The following is a 23,941-nucleotide window of genomic DNA, read 5'->3' as shown; positions in this document are numbered from 1 at the left end:
CATGTGCTGGCAAAGGACCAGCATAAACCAGCAAAGGACCAGCTTAAACCAGCATCAAAACATACCTAACCAGCATATGCTGTTTTTTTCAACAGGGTTGACAGTTACTGTAATTGTTCAGTACAGATGTTTTAACCATTTTAAAGAGATATTTACGACAGAAAATACATTTTAAAATGTAATTTGTTATATAAGCCATTATAATTCAAGGGTTTCCCTGTTATTAAAGTACTTTTACTTTGGTGTCTAAGTAATCAAACATGTCTACGATTACAGTCTTAGATCATCCCTATTCACAGCTACTTGGCAATGCCAGTAGAAGGTAACAAGGACCAGGCCCTGGCTCCTCTGTCCAGCCCTGTCAGTGCCCTTACTCCTGGAGTCCAACAAGACAATGACCTTTCCATCCCAGGAAGCAGTAAGGAAGAGCCAGCGGCTACATGTCCGGAGAATGTCGGTTCACAGAATCCTAGGAAATCACAGGCCCTGCTCCTGATCAACCGTCAGGAGATCTGGTCAGTAGACTTCAACTCTCAGGCTGCTGAACTGCAGGGATTGGGAGTGGATGCGTACGACCAAGATGTTCTCGAGCAAGGTGTGTTGCAGCAGGTGGATAAAGCCATTCAGGAGGCCAACCAGGCTGCGGCTAAAGCTGAGGCTGAGAAAGAATATGAGTCCGTACTGGATGACATCAGGTGAATTTATGCTTTCTTTGTTGATCTTGAAACAGTGTACATTATGTATGTCTGTCAAAGGAGGACGTTAAAAGCTAAATATAATGTAGTTGGTTTGTAATGCATTTCAGGTCATGTACAACTGCTTTGAAACACATCAACAAAATTTTAGAGCAGTTAACCCCTCATGCTGCCTCTAGCAAGGACATCAGTCGGAAAATTTAGTCTGTCAAACGACAAAAAGAGAACAAGGTAAGCATAAACTGGAATTTTTTTATTGTCTTTTGACTTGGTTTACCCTGTACCACTATGGATTTTATATTGTTGGAAATGTATCAGATAAAATCACCCATCTCAGTGAGAAAGCTTAATCCTTTTATTAATATATATTTTTTTTAATTGATTGATATTTTATGTTAAATATATTTTAACTTTAAGCCTGTTGCCTTTTACAGGAGAAGCATTTATAAAAGATCAGAGCCAAGCAGAGGAGACTGCAGGCTGTTCTTGACGGAGAGGATGTCCAGAAGCTTGAGGCAGAATTATTGATTGAGGATGACGAAGGTAAGTTTGAAGCACAGTTCTTTGCAGAGGCTTTACATGCATTATTAGCCCTATCAATGAAATGTATTGGAGCATCATATGCTCTTTTGATCTTGCGGAACAGTCATTTCATGTATACAATGAGCGTTACATATTTTACACTTACAGAATGTCTGTATCATGCAAAGTTGTCTTTTAATATTTGCTTTAATGTACTTGTGTGGAGTACTTACACAATAGTGGTTCTTCTCACTGCAAAAACCTTTTAAGGAGCAATGCTGGGGCTCGGAATTTGTTACAATATATATATATATATATATATATATATTCCACTAGATATTATTTTCTAGATATATAAAAATCTCTCAGCATATTGTCAATTTATGAGAACTGACTCATCGAGCTGAAATAAATTATAATACTGACAATTATGGTTGTTAATATTATATTAAATTTATTTAACATTTAAAAAATAGTTGTAAATAATGCAGTTTATGATCACAATAAATGCTACACATACAATTTAAATGTTCAAAAATTCTTTATGCTAAGTGTTTTCAGAGCTTATTTATTTATTCATTCATTCATGAAAAACAATTTCTACACATTTAAACAAAATGTTACAGAATGCCTGCATCATGGAAAGTTAATTTCCCTTATTGTCTTCAGTGTTTGCTTTAATATGCTTTTGTGGGCCTAATAGTGGTACTATTCTACACTCTGTTTGTTTCTGTTAGAAGCAGGCCCATCCACCTTGGGCAGCATGCTTATGCCAGCTCAGGAGTCCGAGTGGGAAGAGCTCATCCGCACAGGTCACATGACCCCCTTCGGTTCACGGATCCCTCAGAAGCATGAGAAGAAAGAGCCTCAAAAGGTTATGCTCAGTGAAAACTTCGACAAGTACCTTGCTGACCAAGCCATGTTAGCGGATAGCAGGAAGAGACCCATCTTAAAGAAAAAGATCACTAAGAAGAACTCAGCACGGACCACGGATGGCAAAGTGCAAAAGAACAAATCCCTCTCCAGCAAAGATAAGAAGCTCCAAAAGCGAATGTGTAAACTCCAGAGGACTGCTCTGAAGGCTCACCCTAAAGCCTTGCCTAAGGTGGAGAAGGAGCCACCCCGAGCCAGGAGGAGGAAAGGCGATGGAGAGCAGACGTCTGACAGCGAGGGTTCAGAGTACGTCCCGAGTGATGAACTGATGGATCCTGAGGACACAGAGAGAGATGATGATGAGTTCTGGGTGGATGAAGATGAAGAATACCAACTTAAACCATACAAGAAGAAGAACCAGGCCAAAACCAGGAAGCCCAAGAAGGAGGATGAGAGCAATGAGTACATTCCTAGCAGCTCAGAGGATGAAGACTCACAGAAAGGCAAAAAAGTCAAAAAATGTAAAGATGATGGAGATATTGAGTATTACAGGCAAAGGATTAGGTAAGTTTAGTCTGAATCCATTATTTCCTAAACTGTCACAATCATTACAGTCAAAGGCCATTCATATGTTTAGTTACTTTGCCTAGCATGTATGCTAGAACAGATAGCCTAATCCACTGATGAGATTGGCAGCTGTTCCTTGACTAAGCAAATTCTATGCCTATTCATATTTTCTCATTATGGTATGCATGTATTTATTCCAGTGTTAACATGCAAATAGATGGAAGCAAACCTAACAAGATTTATGCATTTGTATTTATAGTAAGCAAATTGTGTTGGCATACGCTCTCTCTCCATAGTTTCTCCGCTCTGGTTGGTTTAAATGTGAATGTGACTACTCGATTCTGCTACAGTGTAGCGCAAGCAATGCTGAGCGATGGAGGAAAGGGGGGAAAAGCGTAATTAACTGAACCAATACTTAGTCTTGACTTAATTACAAGTGCAGTCTCAGAAGCCCCAGATAAAGGGAACAGTTTCATTGTGGAGTGACAGAACCAACCCCAAATGAAGATGGATTTTTTTTCCCTACACTCCTCTCTGTGTACCTTTCTTGGGGAGCTCAAACTCCTAATTGTCTGTATCAATCTTAATTTGCCTTTCTGACGACACTGCCACTAACTGCTGTAGCTTTCCCTGAAGCCAGAAGTGGGTCAATTAAATCTGGACTGCTGGAGTGAGGGGCAGAGGAAGGGAAAGGTCTCTCGGTCTCTCGCTCTCTCTCTCTCATCGGTTTCCGTCTTTGTATGTCTGTAGTTCTTTGGCTAGGAAATTAAAAACTGAGGCCTGGGGATTTTTGGTACCTGCCTGTACCTTGCGAACTTTCCCGTTGGAGACATCTTTAACGGAGTCAGATTTTAAATGTCAGCAGTAGACTTGTTTTAGTTTGAGAAGATTGTTAATCAAATGCGTTATGTGAAGTCTTCAGCATGGGAAATGTCTGTGGGCTCGACCGTTCAGTGTGACACTGTGTCCACACCAGTCTGTGGTGCGTTTCTATTTTTGACAAGCAGCACAGCTACTCGAGCCACTTTGTTACTGAACCTGTAGCCTTGTGCTTAGCCTTGTGCTTAGTGGTCGACCGATATGAATTTTTTTGATGGACAATATCACGCAGAGCAGGGTGGCTGTAGGCCAATATAAAGCAGATATATGTGATTTCACATATCACACTTAATGTAAAGTGTAAATAACACATGCTGCAATTAAATTTATATATATTTTACATGTGTATTAGAAATTAGAAACAAGTAATTTGAATACGAATCAATATGAAAAAATATTTTTAGTTTGTTGAAAAATAAAACTAAAATAAAGATATTTATACTTTTGATAGCAGTTTCTTGATTCTGTGATCCAAATATTTTTCACAAATAAAGAAATAGTTAAAACATGACTAAAAAGGAAGGACACTCAGTAATCTGTAAAAGTCTGTGCGCACTGGGAATCATATTCAGGTAACACTCATTTTTCATATGGTCCACAGTGAATGTAACATAGCGGCAAGAAAAAAACTATTTGGCTGGATCAGCCAAAAAAACTCTTTGGCCAATGGGATCATTACAAAATGCCAAATATTGACAAGGCTGATATATATCGGTCAACAACTAATCATGCTTAATGCTGATTGGTCTGTATTGGTGAATCTTTAGTGATAATGTGCTGATTCAAAGGGCCTCAAGTTGATGCCTGTAATGGTATTGCTGTGGTTTTGTCTTCTTGCAGGAAGTGGAAAAGACAAAGACTTCATGAAAAAGAGGTGAAGAGAGAAGCAGGAGAGGATGAGTCCGAGGAGAGTGACGCAGAGTTTGATGAAGGATTTAAAATGCCTGGTTTCCTCTGGAAGATACTCTTTAAGTATGGCTCAACACAAATCACACATAACTCTCTTAATGAAAGAAAAGAATCAATAAGTCATGGTTTTCTTGCACATGCACGTACAATGGGAAATATTAACTGTGTAAAAAAGATTTTATGAGTCCCGAAATCTGAACTGTGAAGGAGGGGGAGGGGTGAAGTGCTTTAGACTTCTGTTGTGTTCTGGTTGTGTTTTACAGCACATCAATTGGGCAACACTTATGGCCCATTTATCCAGAATCAATAGTGATAATGGCCCTATGATTAATTCATCAGCCACTGTGTTTGTATTTGTGCTGGATCTGCATTTTGTGCGACAAAACATTTGCTTTTGTTGTCCAGGTTTCAGCAGACAGGTGTCAGGTGGATGTGGGAACTGCACTGCCAGCAAGCAGGAGGTATTCTGGGAGACGAGATGGGCCTGGGCAAGACCATCCAGATAATTGCCTTCCTGGCAGGCCTGAGCTACAGCAAGCTAAAAACACGTGGCTCCAATTACAGGCAAGGGACTCCACATGGTCATACATTATTAGTTTGTATATCTACTGTATTTATGGAAATCTGTTTCAGCTTCAGAATAAAAAAAGGATTTTCTAAGTAATCAAAAAGTAATTGATATATTAATATATTATTAATAAACGTCTTGTATATTCCTATTTGAAACTTTATCTTAAAATTCCTTTTTATTTAATATCTTAAAATCTAAATTTAATCTAAGGTAGAAATGGGCTTCCATAATAATTGTACCTACTCTCTTTCTTCATTCTGTCTTTTCTTTGAGTCTTGTCCTTTCCAAAACATGCTCATCATCATCATCATCAGCCACCCAGTCACACATGCACACATACATGTGTACAAACACACATAAACACAGACGTCAGCCGTCTCCCCCACCCCTCCCAGACTCAAGAGTCTCAACTGCGATGAATATTTCAGCAGCTGGATTTCTGGTGGAGAGAGGTTTGGCGTGAATTATTAAAGACGTTTCAATTATGATATTCCTCTAATTCTCTTAGCGGCATGAAGGAGAAACAAGGACGTGACATGAAAGAGAGACTGCTCATTGGGCAGGGAGAGTGAAAAATTAAACCTGTTTAAAAACTTTTTTTTTTGCTTTTCTAGCCATACACACTTGAGGTGGAGGCCCTCCTGGATGGTCAATAAGCTGTCTGGCGTCGCCCATCCGCAAAGAATATTTCAGCAGCTGGATTTCTGGTGGAGAGAGGTTTGGCGTGAATTATTAAAGACGTTTCAATTATGATATTCCTCTAATTCTCTTAGCGGCATGAAGGAGAAACAAGGACGTGACATGAAAGAGAGACTGCTCATTGGGCAGGGAGAGTGAAAAATTAAACCTGTTTAAAAACTTTTTTTTTTGCTTTTCTAGCCATACACACTTGAGGTGGAGGCCCTCCTGGATGGTCAATAAGCTGTCTGGCGTCGCCCATCCGCAAATTGATTGTTTGCAAACTCAATTATGGCTCGCTATCAATGGCTTTCACAATCTGGAATATCATATCAAGCCGTAATGCTCCCAAAGCCATTTAGTGCATTTCGTCAGTTCATCTCTTTTAGTGAACACTCGCATAGAGAGGAAGAGCAGAACAGCTGTGGTGTAAACTCATGGGGTTCATCACCTTGAAGGTAATGTGTGTAATTGCAAGTAAAACATTTGTAGGTGGATTTTACCAAAAAGGACTACGGATAATAAGCCAATAATGTATTGACACAAAACTCGCCTCATTGCGATGTGCATGATATCACTGAAGTCACATGGTGATTCAGTAACCGGTCTGATGGATTCAGTGAAAGGTTGCACTACAAGATGCTTTTGAATCACTAAAACAAACTGACTCATAAGAGTCATTGGTTCATGAATCATTTTACGCTGGTTATGTGTTTTTGAATGCAAACCTCAAGGACAACTCTATAGAAAGCCGTTTCTTAACGTTGTTTTGCAGTAGAATGCAAACTCACATTCACAACATAGCTTATATGTATATTTATTTCATAAATTTATATTACTTACTTTATCTATACATATATGTAATTTATTCGCGTGATGGATTCAGTGTCACAGAAATGATTGTAATATACTAATTTAGTGCTCAATAAATATTTCTTCTTATTAAAAATAATAAAAAATAGTTGTGCTGCTTAATATTTTTGTGGAAACTTATTTTTATTTGATTGAAAGTAAAAATAAAAAGCATTTATTTGAATTAAGAAATCTTGTGTGTCATTAATGTCTTTACTGTCCCTTTTGATAAATTTAATGCATCCTTGCTTATTAAACGTATTAATTTATTTTTAAAAAGTCATCATGACCCAAACTTTTCAACGGTATCATCTATTTATTTATTTATTGCTTTGCCACTGAAGAAAGTGGGGCTGGAATTATATTTAATTGAAAGCTTTTGTTTACCCCATATGAACACCAGATGACTTGTTGCTTATTAAAAAACCTACTACATATTAAAACTAGTAATCCAACTCTCATAGTTCCCCCAGTGTTGTGACCACATTCTCCTCTCATGTAGGTATGCTGGATTGGGGCCCACGGTCATTGTGTGTCCGGCTACAGTGATGCATCAGTGGGTGAAGGAGTTCCACACTTGGTGGCCTCCATTCCGTGTTGCTGTCCTCCATGACACGGGCTCCTTCACCAGCAAAAAGGTGAGTCACGCTTTCCTGGAGCTGAGAACATCCATTCTTGAGACTTCCATAATGTAAACGGTTTTGTTCCACTCTGTATGTAATCTCAACACGCAAACTTTTCCATAAAAAGAAGCTACATGACAACAAGATTGAGATGAACTGTGTCACTTCGGCCTGTAACGTTTATGCCAGCGTGAGATTTTCCCCTTGTCAGCACATATCCTAGTGTTTGGAGTCGAATTGGCTCCAAGGAAATGTTAAATTAATTAAAGCTAAGGTAGCAGGAGCTGCTGTGGGGCGGCTGTGAAGCGTTTACTGTGAGTGGTCTTCACTGCCCCTCTCCCCATCCTGCCTGACACAGTGATTAATGGAGGTTGTTGTCTGGCAGTCCGTGCTTTGCCCTCTAGGTGGAGAGTTGGTCTCAAGAGCTTGTGGGAGAGAGACAGAGGAACGTTTATGCAGCGTTGGCACCTAATGATAATGCCTTCACGCTAACACTAACACTCCTGTAGAGCAGATGTACCTGATTAATTGGCTACAAAGTAAAAAAAAAAAGTGTGGAGGCGGGGCTGGGGACAGAGGTTAGTTGCTTTGCACGTCTATAATTGGAACACACTTGAGACCGTTCATGTGAGACATCAAAGCAGACGTATAGACTAGTCGTTCTGATGAAGACGCTATCGCCAGGGGCCTGAGACCGGCAACCTATCGCAATTTCCTCAATTTGCCAAAAAAGACATTGTTGTGCAAGCGAGTTTACTTTCTTTTAGGTTTCACTCCTTTATTCCTCATTTTCAGGAGAAGCTCATCCCGGAAATAGTGGCGAGTCACAGCATCCTCATCACTTCCTACTCATACATCCGTATTATGCAAGATTACATCCAGAAGTACGACTGGCATTACGTCATCCTGGATGAGGGCCACAAAATTAGGAACCCCAATGCTGGGGTTACTATGTCATGCAAGCAGGTGACCGTTGCTTTCTTTATTACAGATTTCTTCATTTTATAATCAAGCTGTCAATTGAAGTCTCGGAGGTATCGCAAAAGAACACAAGCAAAGCTAGTAGACCTTTAAGGAATGATCTTTATTTAGTGTGTATCAAATTATATGAGCTCCAGTGCTATTGATCGCTATATTAAAAAAAATCTATTAGAAATTTTGCAACACTTGATTTGGTATTGAATAAACTGAAACTAATGGCGCTTTAAAACCAAATCCATCATAAAGGGGGCTTTATTGTCAAGTAATATCTAACTGCTTGTGCAGATCAGCTCTAAAACTATTTTGATCTCGTAACGTATGAAGGATTGTCACTGATTTCTGTTTCTGTACACAGTTCCGGACACCCCACTTGTTTTATCCTCTCTGGCTCACCCATGCAGAACAACCTCAAAGAGCTGTGGTCGCTTTTTGACTTCGTGTTTCCAGGGAAGCTGGGGACTCTGGCCATCTTCATGGAGCAGTTCTCCATGCCCATTACCATGGGAGGATACGCTAATGCGTCTCCAGTGCAGGTGAACCACTCATCACCCAGAGCTTACTGATCAATGCAGTTCAAATTCTCTTATTATTCATATATAAGCCTATAATTTACATCAAATATAACTGTGTAATGCACACAGAACACATTGTATATTACACAGAGATGGAAGTGGCTGTATTAATTCAAAGGCATATAAAAAAAATTCTAACAGTGTAGTGATAGCTGTATGGTGAATGGAATCTAGACACGCCATTATTAGGAAAGCTTTTTAATAGCACACTTACTTTATGGATTTCATTTCTGAACTGCTTTAAAAGGCTATTGATGTTTCCTCTGCCAATAATAAAAACCTTTACTAATTATTAATGTTATTAAATGGTTGTAGATAGCTAACCTCTGGCTCATGGCGCTCTCTCCTTTCCCAGCTGTCTGCACAGTCCTGCTGACCAGCCTCATACCTTCATAAATTTAGTTTTAGTGGATATTCATTTGAGAAATTAGAGAAGTTTTTACAATCTTGCAATTGGAATTTACACTTTATGCAGTATGCATTTCTTTGCACGAAAAATATGTATATGAAAAATGAACTAACATCCATCCAGTGCACTATTTAAAATCACTTTGCACATGTATCTGACTCCCAGCTATGGAGTTTTTAATTTAGTGATCAAACACCCTTGTTTCATGATAATATTTTGTAATGATCATTTAAATCGGACTAATTTTCATATTGTTTGTCAAAAATCAACATCTCAGGAAAATGTTATGGGGTTTCAAATCAAAATAGGACTTTGTTATGAAACAGGATATCAATTTCATACATGTCCACTTTAGAGGACACCAGGACTTAAAGCATGTTTATTACGCATTTTGGGAGACACAACAAGTGAATATGGAAAGAAATTATATAAGATATGATAATGAAAATCTTGCCAATTATTACACTTCTTTTTCATTACATGTTGCCCCAAAAACACATTAATATGCAAATTAGATACAGTGTTTACATAGTTAGATACATTGTATATAATGGAAAAAGCCTGTTTAGGGCCATTTTACACACATATTGCAGAAAGCAAAATCATTCTGTTATATGATCATCAAATCATTCTGTTATATCTTTCATAGCATAGTTGAGAATCATCTTTATACAAAGTTTGGTATAAAAAATAAAAATTGATTGGTGATTAAAAAAAATCCCACTGTTTTTGCATTTTCATGTCTATTCATGTCTTTTTATTTAATTTTTTTTTTAAAAACAGGACTTTTTAAAGTCCTAGTGTCCTCTAGAGTATATGAATAAAATATATAATTAACTAAATAAAAATAATAATAAATTCACAAAACTTTTTTTGTCTTTTGAGATTTTGAGAATGACAACATTGACATTAGACATTTAAACAACATTTTGCTAATTATTTTATAATTATGCATGCAGCTTTTACATCTTTATATATTGAGAAACTACATGTAATATTTGTACTTTTAAAAATGTATTTGTTATATTGCTGGACCATTTAAAATTAAACAGTGGAGGGAAAGGGTTTTTTTAAAAATCGTTGACAAAAATAAAAAGGAAAGAAAGAAAAGAATGATGGCTTACAAGTCCAGAAAGAAGGAAACATGAAGACTTGAGCACTTTTGCAGCCAGCTTCATTACTGAAGCATATGCTGTATCACTATTTATTCACACTTCTCTCTCTGTATCTCTCTCTCTCTTTTGTCCTCTCAAATGGGCCCTAATCCGGGCTCGTTGTATGTCCTGCAGTGTTGTGGTTCAACTGCAGGCTTTCTTTTGATCTGCAAACCCCTTTAAATTACAGCTAAATGGCATTTGGCCTAACGCTGGATCAGGAGAACATTATTGATAAAAGAGTGCAGCCCCCCTCTGGAGTCCAGCAGCACTCTTATGAATCTTTAATGTTTCAATCTGCTGATAGGAGGAGAGAAAGAGAACAAGCGGCTGTTGACATGCCTCAGGACACACATATTTGTTTGCCTTTCATAAAGTGTATTGAAGTGGATGCGTGTTAATTAGCCAAAAACATAAATAGATTTTAGTTGGTGTGTTTGCTTGCAAAAAGTTAAAACATACACACTGCTGTTTAAAAGTTTGGGGTCTGTAAAAAAAAAAAGTTATGTTTTTGAAAGAAGTGTCTTGAAAGACCCTTATCATGCATTTAAGATGCATTTATTTGACAAATACAGTAAAAAAAAAAGTAAAAACACTACATTTTATATTTTAAAATGTAATTTATTCCTGTGATGGCAAAGCTGATTTTTCAGCAGTAATTACTGCAGACCTCAGTGTCACATGATCCTTCAGAAATCATTCTAATATGCTGATTTGGTGCTCAAGAAACATTTTCTTTTTTTCATTTTTATTTTTAATGATAAAAACACCTGTGCTGCTTAATATTTTTGTGCAAACTGTGGTACAAATCTTCAGGATTCTTTGATGACTAAAGTAAAAAAAAAAAAAACATTTATTTGAAAATAGAAACATTAACATTATAAGCACCTTTGTCACTAGCCATTTTAGACATTTTGAGTCTAAGTTCTATCAACCGTTTTCATGTTGCAGGGGAATGTTGTTATTGATTTGTTGCGAATGGTTTTATTTTTTAATTTCTATTCCTCAGGTCCAGACAGCCTATAAATATGCTTGTGTTCTTCGTGACACGATTAACCCTTACCTGCTGAGAAGAATGAAGGCTGATGTGAAAGCAAACCTCTCTTTACCTGACAAAAATGTACAGGTGCCCATACAATACATATAACAAATAAATCTATACTCCACTATTTGTCTGTGCATTCCTTGCGTGACAACAGCACAGTTGTGAGTTAGAGATTGCTTTTAGTAACTTGCATTTCAGACACAGTTTGGCCAGTTATTTTGTAACTCTGTTTTCTCTTAAAAAATTCTAAATGAAGCCAGAGCATCAAGCTTTGTCACCAAGCAATTCCAGAAGATCAGAGAGATGTAAACATTGAAACTTCCTACTGTTGTTTTAACTGTTGAATAATTATTTTATATATTTTATAAAAATTATTAAATATATGTTGCCTTCCGTCAGAACATCAAAAATTACAGCCTATAATGTTTTATTGTCCGAACAGGTCCTGTTCTGCAGATTAACAGAAGATCAGCGGCAGGTTTACCAGAATTTTCTGGACTCCAAGGAGGTTTATCAAATTCTGAATGGAGACATGCGGGTAAAGGATCCATGTGTGAAACACTAATGTGATTGTTTAAAATGGATGATCTTCTGTTCCTCACATATTCATTATCCATTTATTTGAGAGCAATGACAGGCTGTATCATTATATGTTCACATACATGTTTAAAAGCCTGTAGAGAGAAGCATTTAAAGAGGTTCAGGAATTTGTAGTGAAATGTTTGAACACTCCAATTGTATTAGTGGGATTCAAACATCAAAATCTAATTTAAACTAAAACTAAGTTTTAGATTTTTTATCATGTAAAATGAATAAGATACACCGTATGTATGATTCACCATTAATTGTTGGTCGCTAAAAAAAAGCTAATTTGCAAATCATGCTGGAGAACATGATCATCAAGTTTTAAGCTTTTGAAATACTCACTTGTACTAACTTTTCAAGCAAATTATGCAGATACCAGTGTGTAATGAAAAAAAACCTGTTACGTTAGAAAAATGTAAAAGTGGACTTTTGAACTGCACTTTTTGTTAATAATATGTATGTACATATATATTTTCTTTGTTGATAATTACCTTGTCACAAGCATGCAGAATCTCTTTTCATTGATAAATGTTGTGTCAGCCTTATACAGCTGTTAAGATGCTTGTTGCATAAAAAAAAACAGTCCCTGTGATCTATTGACTCTCTTTATGTGTGAAGTGTCACAGCAAGGAGAAGCTCCTTTATACAAACTATTCATCAAAATGCTCCAAGTGTGTTTTGTGGAGGCAAAAGCTGTAGGTTGCAGAGCAGTTTACAAACCCCTCTTATGTGGTCACAAACTCCATTAAGCCACATATATAATGCAAAGACTGCTGCATTTACTTCAAGAAAGAGACTTTACTTTGCTCTGGTCAATTACCATCATTAAATTAACCAGGTTTATTAATATTAAGATTTGTGTTTGCTATTGCTCATAAGGAAAGGGAACTGTTTTTCTTCCTCCATTAAATGTATATTAACATATCCATCCGGTGTATTAATCTCAATTCCCCACCCTGTGGTTCTAGGTTTTCTCAGGCCTCATAGCTTTGAGGAAGATCTGCAACCACCCGGATCTGTTCACAGGAGGGCCCCGGTTGCTCCAAGGCATCCCTGATGAGCAGCTGACTGAGGAGGAGCACTTCGGTTACTGGAAACGCTCTGGGAAGATGATTGTGGTGGAGTCACTGCTGCGCCTGTGGTTCAAACAGGGACACCGAGTTTTGCTTTTCACCCAGTCCAGGCAGGTCGGTAAGAAAGGAGTGACAAAAATAAGGATAGAAAAAAAAATGTTTGCAGGATGGCAATGATATGATCGGTGGATTTTCGGCAAATCCATCCAAATAGATCTATCAGGCCGTCATTGAAGTAAAGAGGTGCGAATAAACCAACAGTATTGATGGACAAGCTGCACTCTCACTATCTCCTGCAGCACCACTAAAGGACCAATAAAGTTATGATGTCATTTTGCCCTCTAATAGAATTCATTTGGAGATCTTATTGCATTGTAGGGTGTCTGTCAGGACCCAGCTGTCTTTGTTCAATAGAAATGAGATTTGGCTTCAGAGAGAACCTAAAACCCACACAGTTGGTACTTCTGTACATGTAATATTAATCTCACTTAATCCTATTAGCACTAATCCTGTTCTCAATGCTCTGTCTCAAACCATTTCTCCCACACACACAGATGCTGGAGATCTTGGAGGTGTTTGTGAGGGAGAATGGCTTCTCGTATCTCAAAATGGACGGCACTACTACCATTGCGTCCAGACAGCCTCTAATCACTCAGTACAACCAGGTGAACAAGATCACGGTGCCTGTTTTATGCTCTCTGTGATGGTTAAGAAGCTTTTAAAACAATTTTTTTCCAGAACAAAGACATCTTCATCTTCCTTCTGACAACAAGAGTTGGAGGTTTGGGAGTTAATTTGACTGGAGCCAATAGGGTTGTAATCTACGACCCAGACTGGAACCCCAGCACGGACATTCAGGTTGGCCAAAGCAGCATCTTGCATCTAGAACGCATGTTCTCGCTGTATCTGATGCAAACTATTCTTCTTAAAGCGTGCAGCACTGAACGGTATTGATGTGAACTGTTGACCTCTTCCTGTAGGCTCGTGAGCGTGCCTGGAGGATTGGGCAGAAGCAGCAGGTGACGGTTTACAGGCTGCTGACAGCTGGAACAATTGAGGAGAAGATTTACCACAGGTTAGTTTCCTAGGATTGGGCATTGAGATGGAGCTGGTAATGGTGAGGAGGACTATTATAATCCATAATGTCCTACTTCTGTCTGCAGGAGCTCAATAGACAGAAATTGAAATGCATTATTTTTTTTAATTAGATATCAACACAATTAATTGTAGACTAGTTGTAGACTACTGGGTTATTTGTAGGGAGGCGATGAGAATTTGGAAAGGACTGTGAAGAGCAAGATTGTTTGCATATTAATTTTGCAATTTCAAACTAACCCGAGACGCAATGTATTTGTTAAGCAGATAAACCATCCAGCAGGGTGAGATTGTGGCGTGTCAGTGTTTAGGATATAAAGGAAATAATTCAGAAAATGTGGGACTAGGGTGTATCATAACGATGATTTAAAAAAAAAAAAAGTACAGTATTTCTTGTTTCTTTCCATAGACAAATCTTCAAACAGTTTCTCACCAACCGAGTACTAAAAGATCCTAAGCAGAGGCGGTTTTTCAAGTCTAATGACATTTATGAACTTTTCACGCTGAGCAATCCTGACGGCTCCCAGGGAACAGAAACCAGCGCAATATTTGCAGGTAATTCATGGATATATTAACAATTTGAACATATTTTCTTTGTAAGAACAGCTCTGTTCATTTGGCTGGTTTCACAAAGAGAACATGTTGAAGTCATTGTAAATACCATTTAAAAACATTTTATTGGTACACTGTCAGGGGTAGTACCCTTAAAGAGACAACTTTGTACCTCGACTACCCCGAAAAGATGCATATTATTATCTTGAGGTTGTAATATGTGCCCTTAAGTTACTACAATTAACCATTTAGGGATAAATAAGATACATAGTTGACCTTTGCACCAGTGAAAAGCAGTTTCACTCCTGAAGTTACATTTTTAGCACATTTTTTCCTGAGAGTGCAGATACATAGCTCTATTAAATTGTGATGTCTTTTTGCTTATTTTATAGGCACAGGGTCAGATGTCCAGGTTCCAAAAAGACACAAGACCTCCCGTCCTTCTCAGGGAACCTCCAGACCATCATCGTTTACTTCATCTGCTTTTTGTGTTAACGACCAAGATAACACATCTCTGTCAGGAAGCAGAAACTCTACCTCAGCCAATGGTCTCTCAAACACCAATGCGTCTGGGTCGCAGAGCAATAGCCTTGAACCTCATTCCACTGCTGATCGTTTGGCAAACAGCATTAGTAAAGATCATTCTTCTGCGAACAGCCCTCAAAAGCACAGAGAGAAGAAAAAGCACTGTGAAACGCCAGAAAAGGACACGTTATCCTCAGACAGACACAAGCGCAAGCATAAAAAGCGCAAGCACTCTGAAGATGCTAAGTTTGAGGGCTGTCGCATTTCTCACCTGGTGAAGAAACGGAGGTTCAAGAAAGAGGAAAATGAGGAGGAGGAGGAGGAAGAAAATGAGAAAAAGAGTGACGAATATGTTCTAGCCAAACTCTTTAAAAAATCAGGGATCCACAGCGTCATGAAGCACGACACCATCATGGAGGCATCGAACATTATGTGCTTGTGGAAGCCGAAGCCAAGAGGGTTGCGAAGGATGCACTGAGAGCTCTGAAGATCTCCAGACAAAACTGCAGGCTTTCTTTCTCAAGAGGGTCAACAACAGCAACCCCACCTCCAGTCAAGTATGTCTATTTTGATTTTATTAAACTGAATGGAAATAAAAAATAATGTGTATTGTAATATTATCAAATTTTAATAAATTTAAGTAAATATAAAATGTTGCTCTTAGGAGAAGGTTTGGGCATAAGAAAAACTCACTTCTGTCTCAGTTGTCTGGGACAATGGCAAAAGCAGCAGAGAAATGCAAGGTATGTCAATAAGGATACAATATCCTGTTAGCCCCCAAAAGAATAATAAATGGTTGTTGGGCACACATGTTGTGTTTTTTTTTTTTAAATATAGGATGCCGATATTATAAAGAAGTCAGTTGTAAAGAAACCAGGATCTGCTGCTCACTTCAGCGGTGAAGGAGCGCAGGAGGAGTCTGGTTCTCTCTCCTCATCTTCTCTCCTTGCTAGAATGAGGGCCAGGAATCATCTCAATCAACCCCAGAGACGAGAGGATGAGGAAGAGGGCGAGAGAGAGAGTCTGCTGCCGTGCATGCTACCCCTACAGAACACGATGAGCTTCTGGTTGACCTGAGGAACTTTGTGGCCTTACAAGCTCAGGTGGATGGCCAGGCGAGCACCAAGGAGATCCTGGAGTACTTCACCCCGAGACTCACATCCACACAAACACCAGTGTTCAGAGAACTGCTGAGGAATATTTGTGAGTTCCATAGACTTCCTGGACAGGAAGGGATGTGGAAGCTTAAAGCTGACTACAGGTAGACGGACCAGAGCATATTAAAAGCTATTAACTGAGAAGCTCCAAATGGAATATATACCTCACACTTGGGAACAGGTGATCCGATGCATCAGTTATTTTAACATTACAAAATGTGTAAATGCAATTCATTTCAATAAACCTCATAGAACTTTCCAGGTTGGCTGCAAAAAGTACAAAAGAATTGTATTGGCCCTATTATTGTAAAACGCTCCTATTGTATGGAAAAAAATGTGATGTCATCTTATTGTTGGTTTTTGTAAAATTCCTGGAAATTACTTGAACTTGGAAATCTCTTGAAAATGTGTTATTCTTGCAATTATTGTTGAGACCAGTACTTTTTTCTATACTATGTTATAATATATATTACAATGTTATTATAATACTGCTGTAATTTTCTTTATTTCATTATTCACTCAATTATTGGTACTCTGTTCTACCAATAATTTGGCAATAATGGAAAATATACATTTTATATAGGGTTTCTACCCTATAAAGGTGCTTAGTGCCAATTTGTTTCCATTACATTTTAGTAAGTGAAGGTGATTTTGAAACTTATAAAATCAACATTATTTAATGTCTTGAGAGTATCTACCTCTGCCTTTCACTTACTATTTGTTCACTGAGAACAAATGAGATCTAATGTAATTGCAATGTGTAACGCCAGTGATGGAGTTGAGGGAATACTGTACACATTTTAACAATTAAATGGATTCATTAAAAGTTACCCAATAAGCATCATCCTTTAGATCAACTCCTTAGTACATTTTATTAATATGATCTAGGAAATGTAATGCATCACTAGATGATGAGCCAGAGACACCACCTCACAGGGGCTTATTGGATCTCATTTTGAAAAGAACTATGATTGTCTGTTGTTGCACATTAATCACTATGCCATGGCCTCTCAGGGACAGGCTTTTATTTCTTGTAACTTAATGTGTCAGAAATTAGTGTTCGTCGTATATTGTTTGTCAATGCGAGTTAGCACACGAGCAATTAAAAATAAATATTTTCAAAAATACTTGCAAAACATTTTTTTTAATTAGTGCTTTTGTTAAAATACATTTCTCTTCAAATGAGAGCGAATAAATCGTTAAATTAACTAACTGCAAAATGCTTTTTGAAACTATAAAACAAAGAGTTGCATTTATTCAATGCTCTATTCGAGTTTTCGACCATTAAAACTTTCTATTCGTTTATGCAGTCGATAATGGGCTCAGAATAATAATTTACTTCTTCATTTGTAGTCTATTAATCAAAAAGTTATTTTTAATGTTGGATATTTGTGCGCAAGCTGTCCTGTCGCTGACCAGGGTACTGAAAGTTTTTCTTTTCTTTTTCTTTTTTCTTTTGTCTTTTCTTTTCTCATGAGGCCTCATGCACACACAATTATTCTGTTAGTCAAAAATTTAAAACAGCAATTATTCAGTCGCACGTGCACTCTAAAGATATGTTTTAAATAGAGTGCTTTATGACACTTATTTTATCTGGCACATATACTGCTGTAATACACTCCCAGTCAGACTCTCACGGTCGTAGAAATCACTTGATCTATAGGTTTGATCAATTTAAATATATCTCCGTTCCGTATAATATTACAAATGTCAAGAAGTTATACAGAGCTCGTCCCCCAGTTTCCGATGCATTTTGACGAGATCATAACACCAACTTTATTTTCAGCGGTGCATAAATTAATTACACGCATTTAATAACTAAAATATCATTATATTCCCCTCTTAATATCATAAACGTTCTACGCCAGGGAAGCACTAATAGTGCAGGGGGCCATAACAGGCTATTATCCTTGTGTAATGCTATTAGAGAACCAATTATGCACCATTACACTTGCTTTTTTGCAGTTTATGTGATTTCATCCAATACCGTCCTGCACTTCAAAATTTCAGCTGCTACTCGGAGCCTCATTTCCAGCAGCAGAGGAGCGGCGGTGTCTGCGCGCGGCGTCCCGCGTGCGTTTTAAAAGTAATTGAAAGGGTCCCGCTGCATATCATTTACGCGAGAGTGGGAAATAAATCCTTGGACCCCTTGCTGTGAACAAAATCAAAATTTGGACCTGCGAGCGCGCAGCCAGTGGATTCTCGTATAAAGTGGACCCCTAACCCATATAATGAGCAATTACTGGTCTGACAGCCAATTTTAAACTCAAAAACAGTCATCTAGATTTTTAATATAAAAAGCAACTGTGTAAAAAAAAGTGCATCGTGCTTGTGCCCGTGTTTGTGATTTGGGAATATGCGTGCATCGAGCTAAAGTTTCGGAGTATTAGTGCCTTGGAGGATTTGGACGTTTCCACCACGTGCGCAAGCCGGTTGGCCGCGGAGAACCTATCCAAATGACTTGAAAACGAAAATCTGATTAATTGCAATTACGTGGGAGATTATAAAGGCAAGTGTTGTCATGCTCTAAACAGTCACAAAGACATCTGGTCACTCCCTCCTTATGCGCGAGAGAGCGGATAAACTGAAGCGCTCAGTGCTTGACGGTGGGAGAGCGATTGCTCTGCTGAGGTTGAGCTGGAGACACGAGAAGAGCGATTGCATAAAGACCATCTATAGGTGCAGATGCTTTTTACTTTATGCGCTTCAAATCGGTTGCAGAAACGTATTAGCATTGTTCAAAGTTATCTTTTTAAGACGCATGCGATTGCAGTAATAGTTGGCGAGCATTACGTTTACGCTTGGCCATTTTTTTCTTTGCAGAGTGAAATATTCTCTCCACTCGCAAAGCACCGGGAAACATGTTTTACTTTCACTGTCCTCCACAGTTAGAGGGAGAGTGCTGCAGGACCAACACATGTAAGTGTGATTGATTTCTTCTGTAAGATTGGGCTTTCATCTAAAATGTTAACTTTGTAGGCTAATTATATATTAATTAATGTGCATTATATCTGACAATCAAAGTTACTTAATAATTAGCCTAGGCCTATGTTTGTGTTTGTTTTATGGTGTTTAATATTTTGCCACATTGTAACGTGATCGAGGAGCTTGACAGCCGCCCAGCTGAGACATTTTGTTGCAGTCTGTCTGAGAACAGATGTTAGATGTCATGCCTTTCAACTGGCATTTTGTTGGTCACGGTTTCTCATCGTGTCAAGCGACAATTCAGGTCTCTAGCAGATGAATGCAATAAATCAACTGTTCCCTGTGAATTAGTGCATCACGATTAAGTGAGATGCATTTTTGTGAGAGGCAAAAATGTATGTTTTTATCCTACAGAAATGTTATATTTTAAAAGTGTCGCGTTACTGTTTTAAATAGTGAACACAAATGGGTTTGGGAATCACGCCTCTGGAGACTTTGATGACGGTTTTCTGCGCAGAAAACAACGCAGAAACAGGACGACCTTCACTTTACAACAGGTATCAAGTCAGTGAGGAGCAAGATTTACAGTGGATACAAAATAGAACCACTGTTCTCAAACTTACTTTGTAATGTTGTTTTATAAACGTCCTGTGCTTATTTTTCTTTTTTTGGACTAGGCATGCAGTGTGTAGATGCACATAAACATACATTTATATGGCGAAGATATCGCCTTTTAGAAGTAAACTTGTAAAGCAAAAACCAAGCATTTGCTTATTTAGGTTAAACTGTTTTCATTTGAACATATTTGTTTCCACATCCATTCAAAGTGTCCCAACAATTCCTGTTACTTGTAACGCATTTTCAAATCAGTAATTGAAATGTAGTCGAAAAAGTGTAATGCCTTTTCTACCACTTAAGGCAGCAGTTAAACAATTGTAGTTTTACAGGGCACTATGCATATAATTATTAATTCTCAGCAAACGCAAGGAATAGCCTACAATATATTTCTTTCTGAATTATAATGCATAAATTCAAGAAATGAATATGTCAAATATGTTTTACAGTTGGAGGCTTTGGAGGCGGTTTTTGCGCAGACCCACTATCCAGACGTGTTTACGAGAGAAGAGCTGGCTATGAAAATCAACCTAACGGAGGCTCGTGTCCAGGTGAGACATTTTCCACAACTGTCCTGATCCAGAGATGTAACGAATAGATCACGCAAAATGCGCACCGAGCACGTTTGGCCAAAGAAAGTAAATGAAGCCACTCTGTCATTTCCGTGATGCGCTTTAATAACATCAACATAATGTAGAATATTAGATTAGGTTGATTAATCGGTCATTCATAATTAACTAGTGGTAATGTTCTACGCTAATTTGCCCTCGTCTCTAAGGTATAAAAATTGCTTAGATGCACTGCCATTTCCGTGTTTCAGCAAATGGAGAGAGGGTGCAGTGCGTTTCGAACAAGACAAACGTCCCGAGAACGATTTTGCTCGGTTATAAAGCGCTCATGCACCTGAAACCTCCGATTTCATATTCTGCGGCCTTGCAAAACATCCGCGGTAATATCAAGTTGGCCACATGTAATTGCATTCAATGTGTCTGTATGTAATTTCCTGCATTCCAGATTTGCTTTTGGGTTTCCTTCTGAGCTCAGATCTAATTGTGGGGAATATAATAGTTTCCCTTTTGTTCCCCAGGGTCATCTTACTATCGCTTAAAACCAATGACTGCGACGCGATAATGGAATTCGCTGCTGTAAATTAGGGATTGTAAACAAATTATTTCTCTCTAATCGGATTACCCGATTCCCATTATTAAATCTGAACATGAATCGGTCGCAGCATGCAGGGATATTAAACTTACATTATTATTAGGAAATAAATTTTCTTTTTGTTGTAGTATAGTGGGCGCCCACCGTTTTTAAAATGTCAATTGGCTTGTGCTGCATTAAGAACAAACTGCAAATTGAGATTAATGGTGCAATTATGGAGCATTCAGTGCTGGGGGATCATGACTTCTAGCTGGAAGGTGCAAGGGTGAGATAATGTTGCCACAATTACATTGTGAATATTGTTGTCCTGCCAGTAAACTGTTGTTTCATATTATGTGGAGAGAGCAGCTATATGTGTGTGGCGTTTTGTTTGTTCGCATCATTGTACCTTTGCACAATGCTGGCCAGGCGCTGGAGATGTGGATGCATTATGCAACCTTTCCCATTCAAATATGATTAATGCCTTAGAGAGCACAGACTTAATCGAATCTGATGTTGTCAAACAATCACTAAATAGAGAAATAAACGACTTCATCATGGTTCTCTCTCAGAAGCAGGGAGACTGTCAGTAGGAAGTCATTAAAAAATGATAATGAAAAATTGCTCAATTAAATGTTGTTATAGGCAATGACCTTCATTCAATTAACATACAAGAACTTCACTGCATATGCTCAGCAATTGTGTTCGTGAAGTTTCAAATAAGTCACTGGCTTGTTAGATTCTGCAGCACATTTCGGAAATCAGCACTGGGTGCAAATAATCATTCTAATATTTATGCAACTGCTACTTAACAAATGACATTTTATATTGGGTTTCAGCAGAGGTGGGTTTCACCCCAAAAATTAAAATTCTGTAATTTATTCACCCTCACGCTGTATGACTTTTTTTCTTCTGTGGAACACAGATGTTAGGCAAAAGATGGCTAACATCTCCTTTCCGCAGAATAAATCAATTCACAGGTGACAAAACAAAAATGACAAAACAGAATTTTGATTTTTAATCAAACTGAGAGAGAATATTACTCATTATTACTCAGTTTTTTATACTGTGCTTTCTCTTTAGGTGTGGTTCCAAAATCGAAGGGCAAAGTGGAGAAAAACAGAGAGAGGAACTTCAGACCAGGAGGGAAGCAAAGAACAAATGAGTGACGGCATCCCTCCTGCACGAAACCTCAACCAGTCTCCTGTTGACCACGGCAGAAATAAGAAAGAACCAATGGAACTACAGCACAAGTGTGTGGATCATCAAATTAAATGTCCACATGAATATATGTTTGTTTTTGTCAAGAGATATAATGCCAAATTCTTTCCTTTATCCGCAGTATTAACAGAGTGGTGGGTTCAGGTGGACCTTTTTTCCCATCTTGTCTGCCTGGGACTCTGCTGAACACAGCCACTTACGCACAAGCCCTTTCACAAGTGGCAACTTTAAAAGGTAAGATCCAGGATCTACTGGATGTCATCATGGAAACGTGTCAGATAGGTTTGATATTTTTTGTTACTGCAACTGATGTGGATGAAACTACAACATATTGTTATCATATTTAGTTGTCTCTGTATATATATATATATATTTAAAAACGTAGATAGATTGCATTACCTTATGAGACCTTATTATAACAAATGAGACCTTATTGTAAAGTGTTACCAATTGACAGATAGATAGATAGATCTATAGTTCTCTCTGCATTCTGAGCGGTTTTGAGATATTGAGCTTCAAAGTTTTTGCATTCCATATACTTTATAGATAGAACATTTTTTTCTGAAACCTTTTTTTCTGAAAAAGTCTGAAAAATGTACACAACTTAAAAAACATCACATGATGTAAATAAGTTTTCACAGAATAAGAATATGTGAATAACTCAATTTTGACAAAAATGACTGCCACATTATGACACACTCTTCTGCTCTCATTAGGAAGTCCACTGTGTTCCTGCTGTGTGCCTGACCCAATGGGCCTCTCCTTCCTGCCACCATATGGGTGCCAGAGTAACCGGACAGCCAGTGTCGCAGCCCTGCGGATGAAGGCCAGGGAACATTCGGAGGCAGTGCTGCAGTCAGCCAACCTGCTGGGGGCAGGGTCTACAACCGGGACTGGAGCAGGTCCAGGGGTCGGGCTGGGCCAAAGCACTGTTTCTGTGGGAGGAAGCGATTCCAGTCCTAACTCCGGTACCTCTAAGATCACATCAATACGGAGAACTCCAGACAAACATCTGCACTGCCAAAAGGAGGGTCCGGATAAGAAATGAAGGTGTCTTGCTTTTTGTTTTTTTTCCTAATTTGAGGACACACTTTGGATGAAGGATTTATAATCAAATATTGACTGCCTGCTGCCTCTTTTTTGAGAGCACTGACATACCCCGGACAGGACGGTGTTAAGTGCAATCCCTTGTTGCGTATTTTGCGTGTATGTGTCAAACTATTAATTCAACTGTAATTTTTCCTCTCCTCATTCACTTTTACTCATGATTCTTGCCTTTGGTTTTCCCTGTTCGGGTGTATGTGGGTGCTGTAATTCAGTTTTTGTGGCGGAATGACTTTTGAACATGCTGTGTGGTAAAAGAAAACTCCCTGGTTGCCAATGTGAACTTATTTAATTTTTCACAATCCACTTGGATGTTTGACTTGTGTACTGTGAAGTCAGGTGGTGATTGACATTCTGCATTGTGTCAAGATATATGCCATGCTGAAATATAAATGTACTATTGTGAAATAATATATGTAAGATAATAATCAAGGACAGAACTGTATATTAAGTGGATTGTCATGTTTTATGATATGATCCGGGTAACTCTTATTCATGCTGATGTGATGGTAACTGACATCTCTCTTGTCATCACATCTGTACATCCATGATAGACTGCAAGATTTCAGACACTGGTCCTGTTTTGACATGTTCCATAAAACAATTAAACATGTACATC

At 38.2% G+C, this 23,941-nt stretch overlaps 1 protein-coding gene and 1 pseudogene across 1 annotated transcript; both read left to right on the top strand.

Annotated features, from left to right (window-relative positions):
* The first annotated feature begins 233 nt into the window (after positions 1-233).
* LOC107548635 (DNA excision repair protein ERCC-6-like) lies at positions 234-17,209 on the top strand (annotated as a pseudogene).
* Positions 17,210-19,178: 1,969 nt separating this feature from the next.
* Positions 19,179-23,266, top strand: LOC107548637 (dorsal root ganglia homeobox protein-like). The gene is made up of 6 exons (XM_016229408.1): positions 19,179-19,236; positions 19,699-19,799; positions 20,307-20,408; positions 22,081-22,250; positions 22,340-22,452; positions 22,935-23,266. The coding sequence occupies exons 1-6, from the start codon at positions 19,179-19,181 to the stop codon at positions 23,264-23,266; spliced, it is 876 nt and encodes a 291-aa protein (XP_016084894.1).
* The last annotated feature ends 675 nt before the right edge of the window (positions 23,267-23,941 follow it).

The sequence above is a fragment of the Sinocyclocheilus grahami genome, unplaced genomic scaffold (assembly GCF_001515645.1).
Source record: "Sinocyclocheilus grahami isolate Dianchi unplaced genomic scaffold, SAMN03320097.WGS_v1.1 scaffold351.1, whole genome shotgun sequence".
NCBI lineage: Eukaryota > Metazoa > Chordata > Actinopteri > Cypriniformes > Cyprinidae > Sinocyclocheilus > Sinocyclocheilus grahami.
The sequence above is the reverse complement of the archived record's forward strand: the minus strand, read 5'-3'. Positions and strand labels throughout refer to the sequence as shown.